Genomic DNA, 20,125 nt, shown 5'->3' with positions numbered 1-20,125 from the left:
TGTTCTGACTAGCTTTGTGAAATTATACTACATGCCTGAACGAAGCAAACAGAAGCTCTGAATGAGATGCAGATTCACTCTCTGACAGCAGGAGGCACTTCTGGAACACCACATAGGGCGTTTCCTTGGTTACCGCTGTAAACAAAGCAGCACTGCGCTGAAACACTGCTTTAATATGAACTATACAGAGATGTGATGAAAAGAAAATACCACGTAAACTGTTCTGAAGACAGTCAGTTCCCCTCAGAAACACATTCATATAAACCCCCAAATCAATATTGAGGATTTTCTTCCAATAGTTCGTTCATCATGAACACTGAGTGATCTGCCTGCTACAGTATTTTTCTCTGTGCATCCATCTTCAGCATCTCTGGCCTGTGTTAACGGGCGTTTACAGACTTCATATTTTCACATAAATTACATTTTGGAAAACGATTGCATTGCAACGTAGTTTGTGCAAGTCCAGAACAAAGACGAGTTGCTTGCAATAAGACAAAAAACGGTCGGTTGCTGATTGCGTAAGTTTCAGGGGAAGCTCCTTAAGTTCGTCCATCCTACACACACGTGACTGACCGCTCGCTCGCACCAACAGGAGGAGGAGCGTCATGTTACTCTCTACACTGCACTCAACCTGAGGGATTCCTACACTTTCAGTCTTTGAGGAGACATGAAAAACAGGGCATACCGCAGGAACGGTATAAAGGAAAATATTAGCGGTTTTGAAACCGTGAAATTTCGGTAATCGGCCCATGCCTAGTATACACAAAAAAATATGACATTTTGTGTACAAACTGACCTGAAATATAGGCTAAATATATAAATACTGTTTCTAAACCAGAACAAACAACCAGCTATAAAAGGCCATTCATAATGTGTACGAACATCATCCATCATCATCACTGCATTTTAAAAAGTCCCATCTCATTTTAAAACCAAACTTGCGCCCTTGATGGAGATGAACATGATATGGATATGATCAGTGGTTCTCTAATACTTCCTAAGCGTTTATTTTCATCACTCTCTCTCGCTTTCACACCCACACTGCCACACATCCCCTCCAGAGGCCCAGATGTTCTTTGCCTTCCAACCCACTGCAGCACAATCAAGCCCAATCCCTGATTATCCCATATTAAATGAACCGGATCAGTCACAGACAAAGTCTAATAGAGCAAGTAATGTGCACGCTAACTTCACTGACAGTCCAGATGAGTGAAGTGACACTAAATAGACATGGAGCTGTTATGTTTTCATTGTACCACAATGGAACATCTCAACAATACTAGGAAACTAAATTGTTTGCCTGGATACTTCTTATAAATCCACTTAAGAATGAACACTCAAATGCAGTGGTGTATGATGCAGAAAAGGGGTGGGAAAGGGGAAAAATATGCCAAATGCAATGGCTAAATAAATACAAAGATTTTTGTTGTTGACAAAGGCCGTGCACTCAAGCAGACTGCATTTTGGCAAGAATTTTACAGATTTAATTTTATTTAAGGATGTTTTTGTTAATGTTTGCACAATGTCACCCAGCACAACATCAAATTTATTGTAATATTTTTCCTGAGTCACACCACTGCTCAAATATACTTCCATAAACTAACAAATATACAGTCTAGCATGATGTACATAATGTTGCCTAAGCACAATTTTAAAGTAAATATAAAGTTTGGGGTTGGGATCTGGCCTTTGATCAGCATAAAAGTTATGCATAAACTTTTATGCACTGAGTATGTCTCATAGAGCAACACGTGCGGTTCCATCAGATTTGGTGCCTCTTCCTCTTTCCTGTTCTAGTGTCATTGCGGAGTGTCAAATCGGATAAAACTCATATCTATGTCACAGAGGTGTTGTGAGGTGTCCAAATTATGGACACTCGGCTGATCATATTGTGAGATAATTACACGAGTTCTTCTGATGCTTTGATACATTCTGCATTTAACTGATAAAACTGTCAGAAGAGAAAAACTTGCGCACTGCAGTTGACAGTATATGGACAACAAATGACAATCAAGCATTAAAGCCAACATGAGTTTTAGTGGATGAAGTCAGTTCTCCTCAAGTCTACACAGGTGTCCTAGAGCTACCACATGTATATTTTATAATATGAAAAATATCTGTCTGACAACCAGGAAGTATCCAAATACTTTTTTGGTTTAATTTTGAACTGTACATGTATTTTTGTACAATTTTATTAAACAATATTACAAAAGCGTAAGTAGTGTTGTTGTGAATATCACTACGGCTGTGATGTGACTGTAGCCATGTTGATATTCAGTATGACAGCATGATAGTGTGTGATATTTTAGTTTTATAAAACTGTTAAATGTCAAATAAATGTTGAGTAACCAACCACCAACCAAAAGAGCTTCTAAATAAACCAAAGCATCATACTTTGTCAACAAGCTGCACACTGACTGAAAGCTGGACTGGATCATAAATGAGTGGAATGGAGCAACAAATATACTCCCAATTTCCTCACTAGTAAAAGACCTCCACCACAAGCAAAAGAAAACACAGATAGATTTTGCTTTACAAATTTTCAGAGGCCATTGTAAACAATCAATCTCTAATACTATTCAAATATTAAAATGCAAGTAACTTAAAACTTTTAAAAGATCAAGCAATGACTATTCACTCAAAAATGTAGTTTTTCTGAAAATTTACTCACCCTCGTGCCATTCAAGATGTAGATTTAAAGAAGTTTAGCATTACATCACTTGCTCACCAATGAATAGGTTACTCTGCAGTGACTGGTATGGTTTGAAGTTAAAAATGTCTTGATGCATTACAAACATGCAGCTTTTTGCTCAGAGGTTAATTGATTGACTGGAGTCAAGTGGCTCCATTGGCGAGCAAGTGATGTAATGATAAATTTCTCCAAATCCGTTTCAATGAAGAAACAAACTCGTCTACATCTTGGATGGAGAGTGAGTATATTTTCAGTACATTTTCGTTTTTGAGTAAGCAACGTCCTGTGACACACATTCCTAAAATGTTTCAATAGACTGACATGTGACGACATACGCATAATTGCCTATTTGATAAGTGATAAGCAGTGGCAGCCGACGTTCCTTTTGAAGGGAACTGGGAAGGGAAAGGTGATAAGAAACTGGTATGGTAGGAGTTTTGAGTTGTTAAGTCTGTCCTACCTGCAGAGGAGGAGTCGTCATGGTCGGAGCTCAGGTATCCGTCAGGTGTGCTGCGTCCAGACCCGTGAGAGCCGCGGAGCGCGAGGGAAGGAGACAGCCTACCATCATCCGAGTCCAGGTCTCGACTCAAGCGGACGCCAGGATTCTGCCGCTGACTCTCGCGGACGTTACCCTTTGGGTTGAGAATGTTTTTTCGCAGAAAGTTTTCGTTGAGCTCCACGTTCTCGAACTCGTGGTCACTGTCCTGCTCGTTTATCCGTTGCTCGGCAACGCACCGAGAGCTGTTGCGCGCCGCCGAGTGTTCTCGCGGAATATCGGGCTTTTTCCGAGGAGGGACGAGGATGGGTTTACCTGTCTTGCTGCCCCGGAGTAACGTTATGTCCCGGACGAAAGGCTCGTCCCCGCCTTTGCTGTCTGAGTCGCAAGGACTGTCCTTCTTTGAATCTGCCTTGCCCTTGTTGCACCGTCTCTCAAAGTCACAAGTTTTCTTCTGCGCGATGGTGGTCTGCAGGTAGATCACCTTGAACTTCTCCTCCGAGAGAGCCTGCTGTAACACCTTCAGATTCGCTTTGCATTTCTCCAGCTCTGCCCCTATGTCCTCCACCGAGCTGAGGTTCATCACGGGCGCTTCGCCGTCGGGAAACTCATTCCTCCAGTGCTTCTCAAATTCCGCCTGTTCCCACATTGTCAAAGCAGGGGAGGAAAGTCCTTGAACAGGCTGTCTCGTTCCTACTAAAACCACTTGGGTTTACTGTCTCAAACGCCTGTTGTTAAGTAGCGACTGTTCATTTTCTCTTTCGCGCATATCCACTCACACTCACACACACCACATATCAGTTTACAACTGAAAAAACTTTCAGCTTCCGCTACATTGGAAAGTCGTGACGTCAGCTGGACACGGAGCCAATCAGATCCGTTAGCCGTTTACATCTAGACGTGCAAAATCCCAGCCTGGGGTTAGTTTTTTTACACACCATTGAAGCCCCACCTGTTGAGTAAACACGCGTTTGCCTATTAATATACATTTCAGTTCAGGTTTACAAATAAATGTACTCCCAAATGTAAATAAAATTAAAATAAGTAATAAAAAAGTAATAGCTACAATTAAACTAATACAAAAATAAATAAATAGATTAAAAAAAAATGTCGAGTAAATACTAGAAAACATTTTTTAAATTAAAATAACAATAGTTAATCAAGCATCATAATAACATATTAAGTAACATAATTCAGCAAAATAATAGCAAACACGTCTAAAAAATAAAAGTAACAATAATCATTCACCAATATTTAATGATAATGTATTATATTAAAATGTATAACACTAAATATAAATGCATCAAGATGGAGCAACAGAAATGATGAGTAAAAGTTTAGTAATAAAGGCAAAGGCATACAGATATCTTTGTAATTTCTGCCTTTCTGCAAAAAAAAAAAAAGCTCTTGACTTAAGTGTAGACACATTTTTTCTTGTCAAACGGCTGCTACCAAACTGTAATAATGCATTTTGTGTCTTGATAATTAATGGATTTAATCCTAATTCTGCTCTCTATGCATTATTTACAGTAAATATTATTGCAGACATTACTGAAGAATTGCATTGATTATTGACATAATAATAGTTGGGAAGAGAGTGGTCATTTACGCAAAATGAAATTTCACTGACTCTTTTACTGAAGTGTCCTCCAGTACATTTGAGGTCAGATTTTTATCTCCCAGTCGAGTCTAATTCACGGTCCATTTTCTGTTCAGAGCTGCCAGGGTTTATTCTTCATTCAGATTCCCCTTCTCACCCCGCTGTCAATACCATTAGCAGAGACGTGCAGGACAAATTTGATATGGGTATCATCGTGTCACTGGAGAACGGGAATGGCCAGGTTCCAGCAGTTCTATGAGAAACTGAAGATGAGAGATGTGTGTACTGATAGCCACATATCACATCGGAGATGAGGGGGCAGAGGGATCTGCTGCATGGATCAATGCACTTTAGAAAGTCTTTAGGAGCTTGAGATGCTACAAATGCTACAATTTTTTCTTTCTTTATAAAAATGACTATCCTTTTCATTTCTGCAGGTTCGCAGTGCACAATCAAACAAAGCCCTCACAAGGGTTTTTAGTATGTGTGCTTATGCATTAGCACCGGACATTCAAATGCAGTTTCAGCTGGAATCCATATTAATAATTCATGACATTTTGCATCCTTTGATCCCACGTTCAACCTGAGCCCTTGTAATATGTATTTGTGTGGGACATTCAGTGGTTTAGCACTATATAACTATATATTTATTTTAACATGTTAACAACCATACAGGGGGTTTAAATGTTAACAACCATACAGGGGTTTAAAAAAAAAAAAAAACTCTGACATAATTTACTCACCCTATTTTGAAGAATGTTTAAACTGTTTTGTCCTTAAAATGAAAGTAAGTGGGGTCCAGAACAAGACTGAAAATCTTTTGAATTCATTGTATGGAATGAATGAATGAACAAACAAACAAATAATTGTCTTCTGTGTTCAACATAAGAATTTCATACAGGTTTGGAATTACATGAGGGTAAGTAAATCAGGATTATTATAATTAAACTAAAGCTAAAATTATGGGGGGGGGAAATTTGTTGCTTGAAATAAACGTTAACTGAAATAAAATGAAATTCAGCTAGTTGTCAAAGCAACATTTGTTTTCATTTAGTTTTACTAAAATAAACTAAAACTGAAATAAAAATAAATAGACATTAACAACTAAAAGACAAAACACACAAAAAATACTGAAACGTCAATGTTAAACGTTAAAATTAACAGTTAGTCATCTTTATAAAAACAAAATAAATAAAACAATTTAAGAAATTAAAAATAAAAAAATAAATTCAAAATATTAGAAAAACCATAATAGTATCTCGTTAGTACACTAAAATAGTACACTAAAATAACGCAAGTAAATATTGTCACTTTTTTCATTTAACGTATAACTTTGTGAAGGAAATGACATTTTCAGAAAAGAACAGAAAACAAAAACTAGAAGAAAAAAAAGAAAATGACTTGATTTCTGTGTGGGAGGAAAAAACTAAGATGGTAATTATGAGGCAGTTGGGGGAGGAAAGAGGAAGAATGGTCTGTTACATGAGAAACAGGAGACGAGTGCATTCACTGAAGCTAATGCAGTCATACCTCTGAAAGGCCGAGGACTCGTCTCATCACATCTTCAGCTGATGCAGAACACTCAGTCTGCATGAACCCTCAGAAGGGTGTAAACATCTTAACATGATCTAGTAGAATTCTTAGCAATTATTCACCAATCACTGTAGTTATGCCAAAGCCACCGGGTGTAGAGCCATTATAAAACTGGCATGTGTCAGAAACTGAAGACCCGATTAGGTCATCCTTTATTTGATACGCATCGATGCATTTAACTCCTGCTTGAATAGCAGCCAAAGAGAGAAAGTCTTCCTGTAAATTCAAGCTTGTTTTAGTAGTTCGTACCATCATTCGATGGAAGGTCAGTACAATATCTTTCATTTGGCAAAGAAAGAAACCTTTAGAAGGCTTTGTTTCTTTATTCCAGTTACATTTTGGACTAGCAGTGACTTGTAAATAAATGCATGATACATAACTTGGTTCAGTTACCATGGTGATTCACACATTAAAATCACTCCACACTTTTTAGTAAACTGATGAAATGGATTTGTGAAAAAGGAGGGACACAGTGACATGCAAGATGCACCACATTACCCATCTGTGAGTAAGACATCCAAATCAAACTGGATTTGGGAATGCAGGGATCTTGCGGCTGCTAGTACAACAGTGCTTTTTAATATCTTGGAATTAAGGGCAGAAAAGGAAGTTATTTTCTCAATGATGAAGTGCTGCCCTCTAGTGGTCAATCTGTACAACCAAAGATGGAACATGTAGGATCTTAAAAGGAATAGTTTGCCTCAAAATGAACAATTTGCTGAAAATGTACTCTTCCTCAGGCCATTCAAGATGTGGATCAGAACAGATAGGGAGAAATTTAGCATTACATAACTTGCTCATCAATGGATCCTCTGTAGAGAATGGGTGCCGTCAGAATGAGGGTCCAAAATGTTGATTGTAACAAAATAAGTAATCCACACAACTCCAATCCATCAATTAACTTTAAACCACCCTCTATCCATAATACTTTCTTCAGTGAAAAAGATGTCTCGTCTGAATCAGGAGAGAAATATGCACAGATCAAGCACCGTTTACAAAAACAGTCCAAAACAGTCCTAAACAAATATATTGGTGGATTTTGATCTAAGAGAACAACAGGGGATGGACTTTTACACTAGTGGAAGTATTATTATGGATTATGGACAGGTATTTTAGCCAGAAGTGACAGTTAAAATTTTAAATGCCTTAATGATGATGAATTTGTTTCTTATATTCACATAACTTTTTGCTTCACAAGATGACTGGAGTTGATGGACTGGAGTCAATTACTTGTGGATTTTTGTGACGTTTTTATCAGCTGTTTGGACTCTTTTTCTGACGGCACCCATTCACTGCAGACAGAGGATCCATTGGTGAGCAAGTGATGTAATGCTAAAATTAAGAAACAAACTTATCTACATCTCGAATGGCCTGAGGGCAAGTCAATTTAAAGCAAATTGACTAAATTAATATTCTGTTATTTTCCTCACCTTCATGTAATTCCAAACCAGTATACAATGTGAATCAGTAAATTAATATATTTCATTTTAAAGTTAACTATTTTTATAATAGAGGATCTGTTGAATTAAAAAGTGCACAGTAGATTTAATGAAGACAAACTTTTTTATTGTTTGTTTTGAAAAGATCTGTGAGACAAAATAGAAATCTCGTGGCTTTATGTAAATGGTTTACATAATACATTTACATCATGAAATTATTTACTCCATATTAATTCATCTCATTAAGACTGACGAGACTTCATGTATTACAAATACATTGTGACAATGCCTATTACATTAAAGTACATTATATTCCACATTTTGACAACATTTAACTTTTTCAAGCAATACTCAATTCCACCTGGACCTTAACGACATCATACAACACAGTATGTAATCAACTGGATGGAATAATTGGTAAATGTATTAAAAATAACCAATATTCTTCTTCAATTTGAAATAAACTAAAAACATCTGTTCACATAAAGTGAATATACGGCGGGTAAAATAAGTACTGAACACATCACCATTTTTCTCAGTAAATATATTTCTAAAGGTGCTGTTGACTTGAAACTTTCACCAGATGTTGGTAACAACCCAAGTAATCTATACATACAAAGAAAACAAAACAAACAAGTTCAGAAATTAAGTTCTGTGTACTAAAGTAAAATGACCCAGGGAAAAAGTATTGAACACACTTACTGAAAATTTATTTAATACTTTGTACAAAAGACTTTGTTAGTAATGACAGCTTCAAGAAGCCTCCTGTATGGAGAAACTAGTCGCATGCATTGCTCAGGTGTGATTTTGGCCCATTCTTCCACAGAGTCTTCAAATCTTGAAGGTTCTGTGGGCCTCTTCTATGAACTCTGATCTTTAGTTCTTATTTTCTATTGGATTCAAGTCAGGTGATTAGCTGGGCCATTCTAGCAGCTTTATTTTCTTTCTCTGAAACCAACTGAGAGTTTCCTTGGCTGTGTGTTTGGGATCATTGTCTCGCTGGAATGTCCAACCTCATTTCAGATTTTTATCAACTTCAGCAATAGAGCCTTGCGTGGTGAGCGTGCATACAGGCCACAGTGGTTGAGTGCATTACTCATTGTACTTATTATTTTCTTCGAAACAATAGTACATGCTAATTCCAGGTCTTTCTGAAGCTCTCCACAAGTGATCCTTGGCTCTTGGGACAACTCTTCTGATAATTCTTTTCACTCCACTGTCAGAAATCTTGCGAGGAGCACCTGGTCGTGGCCGGTTTATGGTGAAATGATGTTCTTTCCACTTCCAGATTATGGCCCCAACAGTGTTCACTGGAACATTCAGAAGTATAGAAATCCTTCTGTAACCAACGCCATCAGTATGTTCTGCAACAATAAGGTTGCGAAGGTCTTGAGAAAGCTCTTTGGCAGCAAATTGAAGGAAGGATGAATGGGAAAATGTACCGAGACATTCTTGCAAAAAGTCTGCTTCCAAAATATTAATTTCCACTGACAAGGGGCAGGATTGCTTTCTAATTACTGATAGATTTCAGCTGGTGTCTTGGCTTTTCATGCCTTTTTGCTCCTCCCTTTCTTCATGTGCTCAATACTTTTTCCCTGTGTCATTTCATTTTATTACACATAACTTAATTTCTGAACTTGTTTGTTTTGTTTTCTTTGTATGTATGGATTACTTGGGTTGTTACCGACATCTGGTGAAAATTTCATGTCAACAGCACCTTTAGAAATATATTTACTGAGAAAAATGGTGATGTGTTCAATACTTATTTTACCCGCTGTATTATTCCTTGCATAGATAGATATGACATTTTAAAACATCACACTATTTCAAAAACAACGCACAATAATGGGCCTTTCAACAATTTACACAAGCCATATACAGTACATCACAAAACAAAATCACAGTGGAAAATGCACACATATTTCTCAAAAATCACACTTCTGCCAAAGCTTTTCAGTGCCTGCTGAGCTTATCCATCAATCTACAAAGTCCACCATATAGTATACCATATCATATTGTATATTACTGCATGTTCCTACTGTAAGAGCTCTTGTAACTATTTCTATCAGACAAAAAATTGTTTCTATTTGTTCAATTAAGGCAATATTTAGGTTGCACCACTGAAATTAGGATGAAGTCAGGAACTCCAAGACTTAGACTACAACACTTTCGCATCACAAACAGCACAAAATACAGAGAATTTCGACAGATGATTCATCTCCCATGATGCATGATGTATAAGCACAGTGCTGAGAGGTTATTTTGTGGTTGTTTTAAGGCTGTTTCAGGTCAGTATTTGAGTCAACAGTGTGTTGAATCAGAGGCTAGAGGGCAGTGAAGACTGTTCCTGAGCTTGTGCATTTCATCAGGATCTGAACTGTGCAGGCATACACTAGAGGTAGTCCTATATATTGTAGTATTTTAAAAAATCTAGGAATATAAATTCTTCATTACATACCATGGATTTCAATCATCATTCTCAGTACAAAACACAACTTATTTGAATTACTCAAACTGTTAGAAAATTTAAAAAAGCAATATCAATTTTAATCTTTAGATTTAGATTACAAATAAAAAAACTAAAATGAGCTTTTTCACATTTTTAAGTGGTCAGATTTAAAGCACACACACACACAGTTTCAAAGGTTTGGGGCAAAAATACAGTAAAAATATATAATGAAATAAATGTAAAATAACAGTTTTCTATTGTAATATATTTTTAAATGATTTTCAATTAATTTATAATTTTGTGATTATATATAGTAATTTGTTCCTGTGATGTCAAATCCAAATTTTACTCTGGTCTTCAGTGTCCCATGATCCTTCAGAAATATTTATATATATATATATATACTTTCAAAACAATCTTACTCACCACAAACACACAAACATTTGAATGGTAGTGTTACATAGGGTATATATATAGATGTATTTGTTATATAAAGTGTATATTTTTGATATTGTGACTTGTTACTGTCTCTTTTGAGACAATTTTAGTAAACTTTTGGCTTTTTTTTACTTTTGAATTAAACAGTCCTGTGGTGTTACAAATATATATATATATATAACATGTGAGTGTCATAGTGACTGTTAAGAGAAAGCATTACTTGCATGCTTTTCTGATAGCGTTAGCAGCTAGTATTTCTCTACAAGTGGTCATGAAGGCCTGCTGTTTTTCATAGTATGCAGCCTCATTAATAAACGTGGGGTACACTGTGTTGGCACCTTCATAAAGGACTGTTCTCCCATCGAACGTTAGGAACATAGGGTCACCCCGGTTCAAAGGCTCCCAGTCACAGTCCTACACAGAAAGAGAAAGAGATGGAATGAACAGTCCTACACGGAAAGAGAAAGAGATGGAATGGAACAGGACCATTACTGTGGAAAATAAGTGAAGCCTGGGAGTCAAAACAAGCACAGCAAACATCTGAGTCATAGGACACATTTTCTTACATGTGTTTCCCCCTCCCTGCATCCCTGTCATAAAGAGCAATGCTTTTATTTGTCGCTCGAGGGTATATGCTTTCCTTTCAAAAGCAACACACTTCTCTATGCATTTACTCGATGGTCCATTTAGAATACCTGTAGATGAGGATGCACCATGGCTGTGATGTTGCAAAACAAGCACAGCAAACCTCTGAGTCATAGGACACATTTTCTTACATGTGTTTCCCCCTCCCTGCATCTCTGTCATAAAGAGCAATGCTTTTATACGTCGCTTGAGGGTATGTGCTTTCCTTTCAAAAGAAACACACTTCTCTATGCATTTACTAGATGGTCCATTTAATACCTGTAGATGAGGATGCACCATAGCTGTGATGTTGCCGTTGGTGTCTCTGGGGTAGTCCATTCTCTCCTGGACTCTGAAAACATCCACTGTACATGGAGGAAACTCTACACCTATGGCAAAAAAAATAGGTGGGAAAAAAAAGGAAAGAAAAGGGAAAAAGAAAGATTTGAATTGGTCTGTTAAAGGAATAGTTCAGCCAGAAATGAAAATTTCCTTAAATGTATGCACCCTCAATCGCTGAAAATTTACTCAGACTCAGGCCATCCAAAATGCAGATGAGTTTGTTTCTTCATCAGAACAGATTTAGATGTAATTTAGCATTACATCACTTGCTCACTAATGGATCCTCTGAAGTGAATGGGTGCCGTCAGAATGAGAGTCCAAACAGCTGATAAAAACATTACAATGATCCACAAGTAATCCACAAAACTCCAGTCCATCAATTAACAACCTGTGAAGTGAAAAGCTTTGTGTTTGAAATAAAAAAAATCCATCATTAAGGTGTTTTCATTGCTTCTGGTGAAAATGTGAGTCATTAATCCATAATAATGCTTTCTCTAATGAAAAAGTCCATTCCTTGTTGTCCTCGCATATACTCACCCTCAGTCCATCCAAGATGTAAATGAGAACTGATATGGAGAAATGTAGCATTATATCGCTTGCTCACTAATGGATCCTCTGAAGTGAATGGGTGCCGTCAGAATGAGAGTCCAAACAGCTGATAAAAACATTACAATGATCCACAAGTAATCCACAAAACTCCAGTCCATCAATTAACAACCTGTGAAGTGAAAAGCTTTGTGTTTGAAATAAAAAAAATCCATCATTAAGGTGTTTTCATTGCTTCTGGTGAAGATGTGTCATTAATCCATAATAATGCTTCCTCTAATGAAAAAGTCCATTCCTTGTTGTCCTCGCATAAAAATCCATTGACACATTTGTGACACAACGGTTTTTGCTCGCATTTTGGCCAGAAGTGACAGGATTACTTGTGAGTTATTGTGATGTTATTATCAGCTGTTTGGACTCTCATTATGACGGCACCCATTCACTGCAGAGAATCCACTGGATCCACAAACTCATCTACTGTTTGTTTATTTCACTGGTTTGCACTCTATCTGCCATGTGCCTTGTGCTACTTTATCTATTATTTTTTTACATGTCCTTATTTGTATATTTGTATAGTTGTATTTTATATATATTTAATCTGTATTTATCTGTATTTTTATGTTCTACTGTTAGTGTTATCTGTATGCACCAAGGGTGTAAGTGTCAGTAAATGTGTCAGAATTGACAATAAAGCAGACTTTGACTACATCTTGGATGGCCTGAGGATGAGTACATTTTCAGCAAATTTTCATTTTTTTTTCTTTATGCAACCAATTCTTCTAAGTATTAATAAGACAATAAAGTAATTAAAATATTAAGCCACTGGGCTTATATAGAGATGCATTACATAGTTAAATCTAGAAACATGTTTATTATGCTTAGGTCATGCTGTATTTTTTCAGCTTTGGCTGCTTCAGCGGGGAGTGGGATCAAGCTGGCCTAAAAATGTTATAAAAGCAAAATCTTTTTGTAAATAAGCAGACCTATTTGCCTGCTTAATCTCTGTTAATTTGTCTAGAAATCCGGAGTATTTTTCCATCCTGTACCGTGTTAATAAAAACATGTTAATAATATGTTCTAGCACTCATGTGATAAACGTTCAGCATTGTGAGTATGTCAGACATGTGCTGACATGGACAGTCACTAAAAATATCACTTTCCAATTTGCTAAAAAGAGTTTGGCACTCCTCACATTGCGGTACAGTGTTGCCATTATGATCTTCCTTCACGTTATCACTATCCATAAAAACCAACATATCTCATATTTCAAGTTAATTGGAACGTCTGAAATGACAATATGTTGTTTCACAGCCACATAACACCCTTACACTTAATCTCTGTTAATTTGTCTAGAAATCCGGAGTATTTTTCCATCCTGTACCGTGTTAATAAAAACATGTTAATAATATGTTCTAGCACTCATGTGATAAACGTTCAGCATTGTGAGTATGTCAGACATGTGCTGACATGGACAGTCACTAAAAATATCACTTTCCAATTTGCTAAAAAGAGTTTGGCACTCCTCACATTGCGGTACAGTGTTGCCATTATGATCTTCCTTCACGTTATCACTATCCATAAAAAACAACATATATCATATTTCAAGTTAATTGGAACGTCTGAAATGACAATAATATGTTGTTTCACAGCCACATAACACCCTTACAAGGAAGACACGTGCTGAAGTGCTCCTCATGTTTCACTAAGCATTTATTTCTTTACATTTACTCTTTGATGAGTTTATCTTTGATATGTTGTTTCATTTGAATAGTTGTTTCACTTTGTCAAACATAGGGTAAAATGACAAAAATATGAACCCTGCCATGTGGCAGTTTATTTTCATAGTGATACAAGCCATTGATTATATTATTTTATAATATGCTGTTCAAAAGTTTGGGGTCAGTATGTTTTTTAAACAAACACTTTTACTCAGCATGGACATGTAAATTAATCAAAAGTGACAGACATTTATAATGTTAAAAAATATTTCTTTCTGGAAAAATGTATCACAATTTAAAATATTAAGCTGCACAACATAGATCATAATAAAAAAATCGTGAATGATTTCTAAAGGATCCGGTTAATGGCTGCTGAAAATTCAGCTTTGCCATCACAGGATTGACATGTTAATATTAAAATAGAAATATTTTAAATAGCAATGTTCACAAATTTACTGTTTTGACTGTATTTTTGATCAAATAAATGCAGCTTTTGTGGGCATATGAGACAAGCCATGTACACAAGTTATGAAAAGATGAACATATGCATTAAAAAAACCTGCTCAAGGTTTATGTTACAAATCCCTTAAAGTGTAATATGAGTAATATTAAATGTCTTAAAACAGTTGGATCACTTTGCTGGTAGCTTGTGTTCATAACAGATGCCTCTTGCGTCTTTCAAATCCCTGAGTCCTCTAATTAATAGCTTCCATTATGTCAGATCTCTTGTTTTGCTTGTTATGTTGATGTGGTCCAAACATGGTTCCACACTGGCAAACGAAAGCACGTCTGAGTGCTCACAATGAGACATTCATCCACAACAATGCAGCCCCTCTACACAGCATGACACTACAACACCCAGCAAGCTACTAATGACATGGAAACTAACCAACTAGCAAACAAGTATTCAAGTCACAAAACAGCAAAACCAGAAGAGAAACCAGCCACGCTTGCCCAGCTCAACATGTTCCTGCACAGTGTGAAGCATGGAGAAATGTGTAGTCATGTCAGGCTGAAAGACAGTACACGTGACTACCTTGTTTAAATGTTTCCACAGTTGAGGGGGGAAAAAAATAGGAAGATAAACGCTTGAAGAAGAAAACCGACTGAAATGCAGAGGTCGGACAGTTCATATTTAAATAAGTGCTTGCTGACTCGATGACCTGAGAGCATAACCGTTTGTCTTGAAATGCCACACACTAGCCTGGCTGAGAAACACATGACCACGGGGGAAAGTTAGTTATGTAAACATGAAGCATCTACAAACGATATGAGAAACACATTATTCAAATGCATTATTGAAAACTACTCAAAATGTGAATTGTGTGATATCTGAAGACATTATGGATCCATATTGTCACTGCACATTTACTATTGGTTTATATTAGAAAATAATCCTATTGTATAGGAAATATAGGAATCTGACACTGAAGACTGGGGTAATGGCTGCTGAAAATTCAGCTTTACCATCACAGGAATGAATTACTTTTTTAACATGTATGAAATATAAGTTATTTTAAAATGTTAATATTCACAATATTATTGTTTTATTATATTTTTGATCAAATAAATGCAGCCTCTGTGAGCATAAGAAACCTCTTCAAAAATTACATTTTAATATATACAAAATATTAAATAATTATTTAAATGGTAATATTCAAAATATTGCTGGTTTTCATGGAAGCCTGTTTCCTCTACAGAATAAAATAGGTACTTGCTTATCTCACAATTTTCTTCTTTTTTTTTTTTCACGCAACTCTCAAAAAGAAGTCAGAATAGTAACATAAAAACTATATAAACTCGTAATTCTAAGCAGAAAAGTCTGAATTGTGAGATATAATCTTGCAATTGTGAGATAAAAAGTCAGAATTGTGGGATAAAAACTAGGACTTACATTTATTTTTTATTCCCCAGCGGAAAAAAAAGAACTGCTGGATTTGTAAACTCAGAGTTGCAAGAATAACGTCAGAATTCTGTTTTTTACTTTTTTCGAAATTCTGAGAATTATGAGGTACAAAGGCTAATATCCATAATTTTACTGTATTGTTTATCAAATAAATGCAGCCTCAGTGAGCATAAGAGACTTCTTTCAAAAGCATTTTCTTACAGACCCCAAACTTTTGGGCAGTGAGTGTGTGTCTAAGTGTGTTTATATATAGTATAACCGTTTGTCTTGAAATGTCACACACAATCCTGGCAGAGAAACAGATGGCCACAGTGGAGAGAAAGTTACGTAAATGTGAAGCACCTATAAACAGTACATCATCATTCAAATAGCGTTATTTCTCATTGAATTGTGTGACACATCTGAAAAACACAACATTATGCTTCCATACTGTCACTATCAATACTATCACACATTATTACTATAGGTTTATATTAGAAAATAATCCTATTGTATACGAAATATAGAAACTAATCCTATTGTGGCCACCTCAGTTGACTTTAAAATCCCTTTACTGAAACACATTCCAGGTTCAATGCAGTAAGTGTGCTGATCTCTGCTTAAAGGGGTAGTTCACCCAAAAATGAAGATTTTGTCATTACTTTTCTCACCCTCATGTCGTTCCAAACCCGTAAGGCCTCCGTTCATCTTCGGAACACAAATTAAGATATTTTTGATGGAATCTGAGAGCTCTCAGACCCTCCCATAGACAGCAAGGATCCTTACACGATCAAGGTCCAGAAACGTAGCAAGGAGATCGGTAAAATAATCCATGTGACATCAGGGGTTCAACCGTAATTTTACGAAGCTACGAGAATACTTTTTGAGCACAAAAGAAAAAAATAAACGACTTTATTCAACAATTCGTCTCCTCCGCATCATCCTAGCAGCATTTTGGAGTATCCACTGAACGTAAATTGCGTATGCTGTTTTGTGTCAGCTGTGCCACGCATTTACGCTTTGATTTGAACAAAAACAACGTATCCGCATGGTACAGCTGACACAAAAGAGCATACGCAATTTACGTTCAGTGGATACTCTCCAAAATGGCACCAGGGTGATGCGGAGGAGACGAATTGTTGAATAACGTTTTTTTTTTTCTTTTGCGCACAAAAAGTATTCTCGTAGCTTCGTAAAATTACGGTTGAACCCCTGATGTCACATGGATTATTTTACCGATCTCCTTGCTACGTTTCTGGACCTTGATCATGTAAGGATCCTTGCTGTCTATGGGAGGGTCTGAGAGCTCTCAGATTCCATCAAAAATATCTTAATTTGTGTTCCGAAGATGAACGAAGGTTTTACGGGTTTGGAACAACATGAGAGTGAGAAAAGTAATGACAAAATTTTCATTTTTGGGGGAACTATCCCTTTAACCTCACCACTATTGAAGAGCTCGATGAAGTCCAGCGCATGCTTCAGTATCGTCCTCATGGATTCGAATACATTGCTCCTCAAAACACCCTGTGGCTGAGGGCCCACCTCAAGACCTGCAACACAAACACATCAATATTTGTCACTGGTTCGCACAGGTCTATTCTCATCACAGACAGCAGTGAAGCACCATGTTAAATGAGGTGCAGCTGGTACTGTGTTAAGTTTCCACTATAATATTAATTCATGGAGAAAGGAGTCTCATCAAATGACACAGAATGAGCTCTAGAGGTCTACAGAACTATCTGCAGAGGCTCTGGATGCTTTCATGATAACTAAACTTTTCATATTATCCCTGGTTATTCCACTTCTTTGCAGCTGGCTGACTTTCAGGGGTAATATTAAACTTGATTTAACATTAGCTTTGACCTGCGTATCCAAGGACTTTTGTACTCACCAATAGGGTGTTTGGCCACAGAGCGTGTGGTTGAATACTTCAGCTGTGGGTGTTCGTTTAACAGTACTGAACAGGTGTGGGGAGCCATAGCTTTCTGTAGGGGGAAGAGCACAGGTGTCTGTGTAAAGATGCCTTTTTTTGACTTATTTTAAGACATTAAGCAAAATCTTTGTTGGTAAGATTTTTTTTATGCTCACCAAGGCTGCAGCTATTTGATGAACAATACAGTAAAAACAGTAATATTGTGATGTATTATTGCAATTTAAAATAACGGTTTTCCATTTTAATATTTTATACATGTCATTTATTCCTGTGATGCAATGCTGAATTTTCAGCAGTCATTACTTTAGTCTTCTAGTGTCACATGATCCTTCAGAAAGCATTATAATATGCTGATTTGGTGCTCAAGAAACATTTCTTATTACTGTCTGTTAACATTGTTTGATGAATAGAAATGTATTTAAAATAAATCTTAAATGTCTTTACTGTCACGTTTGACCAGTTTAATGTGTCCTTGCTGAATAAAAGTGTTTAAAAAAGAAAAAGAAAAAAGTCTAAAGTTTTGAACTGTAGTGTAGGTGCAGAGGGTAAATAACTATTTTAATAACATTGTACAATATAATTGGAGCTAGCTTCTTACTTTAATATAATGCACCATCTGAAGGTTGAAGAGGTCCGTTGAGCTTTCCAGGATGAGGGTGGAACCCATGTTTGAGGTGGTGTTGTGAAGGTCAAAGATGGCATCATATGCATCTGAGCTTCCTTTGGGTCCGAACATCCGATTCATTTCCTTGGCCCTCTGGACTTCATAGGGCAGACCTTCAACATCTGGAGCACTGTGTTTGGAAAAATCCTTATAAATATTAACAATACAACAATCATAAACAAGACATAACAAAATGGTCAATTAATACAATAATTAATATTCAATGCAAAACACAAACAGAAAATACTTTTTGAAGCACGTTTAAGTAGTTTTAATTCCACAATTTGTGACTTAAATAAACATGCACCAGCAAAATATAAGACACCTAGAAGTTCAAACCTACCCAAGACCTTGAAATCTTTGTCCTAAAGGAAAATAGCATGGGACTGGTGTTAAAAATCCCTTGAATAGCAGTTAGGGTCAGGTGTATCGTTAACTCTTTTAACAGAGCAGTGGATGACAAAAAGATCAGCCATTACACAAATAACTTATTTACATGCAAATTTCTAGTTTAGATTTTAAACTAGAAACTTGCTCTAAACTGCTTGAAGAAAATGTTCCAGAAATATTCCTATTTCACAACATTGACAAAATTACACACTTTGTCACCAGCAGGAATAAAAAAAGCAAAGAGGTGCATACAACCATGCACACAAAGCAAGGGAGAACTGAAAAATAAAGCTCTGAGAATTTCATTAGGCTTTCCCAACTGGTCCAAAAAAAACATGCATAAAAAAAATCAGATGTGAACATCTGTTGTGATGTATTGTGTATGTTTTGTAACCCCTCATAGTACATTATATGATGTGTTAACTGGCATTGAGTGAGATGAACTGTATTTAGAATTCCACCAAGACATGCCAGATTTAATTTGCAACCCTCATTTCGTATTTAAATGGTCTATTCTCAATAAATGGAAAAGTTTTCCAAAAGATTTTATGTAAATGTAATAGAGCAAAACAATTTATATAGGCACAAATAGAAAAAGCATCAAAATCCCTGTATTTAATGTGACATTGGTACATTGTACTGCTCTTTTATACTATAGACATTAATGTTTTTTTAACTTAATGACTTTACAAAAAATAAAAAATAAAAGTGAAGTGTATGCATTTTCTCTTGAACTGTGTTCATACATTGGTTTCAAATTTCTAGTTCAACTGTTTTAATCTAGAATACTTTCTGTATGTATTCTATTACTGTTCTGTTCTAATTATGTCCTCCAAACTAAAATTCCAGTCTTCATATTTGTTGTTTTACTGGTTAAATTGACCAGAAAGCCAATAACAAGCTGTTTAATTGTGATGGGGCATGTTGTCAGAAAAGGCCAACATGTTCAATAAATCTTTCATGAGTAACATCAGCAGAGCTGTTGAATAACCAATTATGTGTAGACTTCTGCAGACTCAAGAATTAAAGAATTTTAAGTATTAATGTGTGCAATACGGACAGTAATGTCACATCTATAAAACTGACATTCTACAAACACGTATATGAATAAATGTCCTCAAATAATCGGTTTTACAACCGTTATCCTAGAAATCAACAATTGTTACGTGTTGTCTAGAATGCAATATAGCAGGCTCTTGTCAAGACCCAAATCACGCTTCACTCGCGTTTCTCAACAGTCCTGACATGAGCGGCTCAGATCAGCTGACCGCTCGCGCCATAGGCGCGTTTCCATTAGGGATGGGAAGTTCGGATCA

General features: G+C 36.3%; 2 protein-coding genes across 2 annotated transcripts in view; both read right to left on the bottom strand.

Annotated features, from left to right (window-relative positions):
* Nucleotides 1-4,008, bottom strand: part of abr (ABR activator of RhoGEF and GTPase) — a 205,231-nt gene extending 201,223 nt beyond the window's left edge. The window contains exon 1 of the mRNA XM_016455779.1: nucleotides 3,153-4,008. Coding sequence (XP_016311265.1) covers nucleotides 3,153-3,837 — 685 coding nt within the window. The 5' untranslated portion in view covers nucleotides 3,838-4,008. The remainder of the gene's footprint in view (nucleotides 1-3,152) is intronic.
* A 5,688-nt stretch (nucleotides 4,009-9,696) lies between these two features.
* Nucleotides 9,697-20,125, bottom strand: part of aspa (aspartoacylase) — a 12,183-nt gene continuing 1,754 nt past the window's right edge. The window contains exons 2-7 of the mRNA XM_016455793.1: nucleotides 18,354-18,549; nucleotides 17,714-17,807; nucleotides 17,265-17,372; nucleotides 11,611-11,720; nucleotides 10,889-11,121; nucleotides 9,697-9,712 (exon numbers count right to left, since the gene is read on the bottom strand). Of these exons, the coding sequence (XP_016311279.1) occupies nucleotides 10,924-11,121; nucleotides 11,611-11,720; nucleotides 17,265-17,372; nucleotides 17,714-17,807; nucleotides 18,354-18,549 (706 nt within the window). The 3' untranslated portion in view covers nucleotides 9,697-9,712; nucleotides 10,889-10,923. The remainder of the gene's footprint in view (nucleotides 9,713-10,888; nucleotides 11,122-11,610; nucleotides 11,721-17,264; nucleotides 17,373-17,713; nucleotides 17,808-18,353; nucleotides 18,550-20,125) is intronic.

The sequence above is a fragment of the Sinocyclocheilus anshuiensis genome, unplaced genomic scaffold, assembly GCF_001515605.1.
Source record: "Sinocyclocheilus anshuiensis isolate Anshui unplaced genomic scaffold, SAMN03320099.WGS_v1.1 scaffold399, whole genome shotgun sequence".
In the NCBI taxonomy this organism is placed as follows: Eukaryota; Metazoa; Chordata; class Actinopteri; order Cypriniformes; family Cyprinidae; genus Sinocyclocheilus; species Sinocyclocheilus anshuiensis.
The sequence above is the reverse complement of the archived record's forward strand: the minus strand, read 5'-3'. Positions and strand labels throughout refer to the sequence as shown.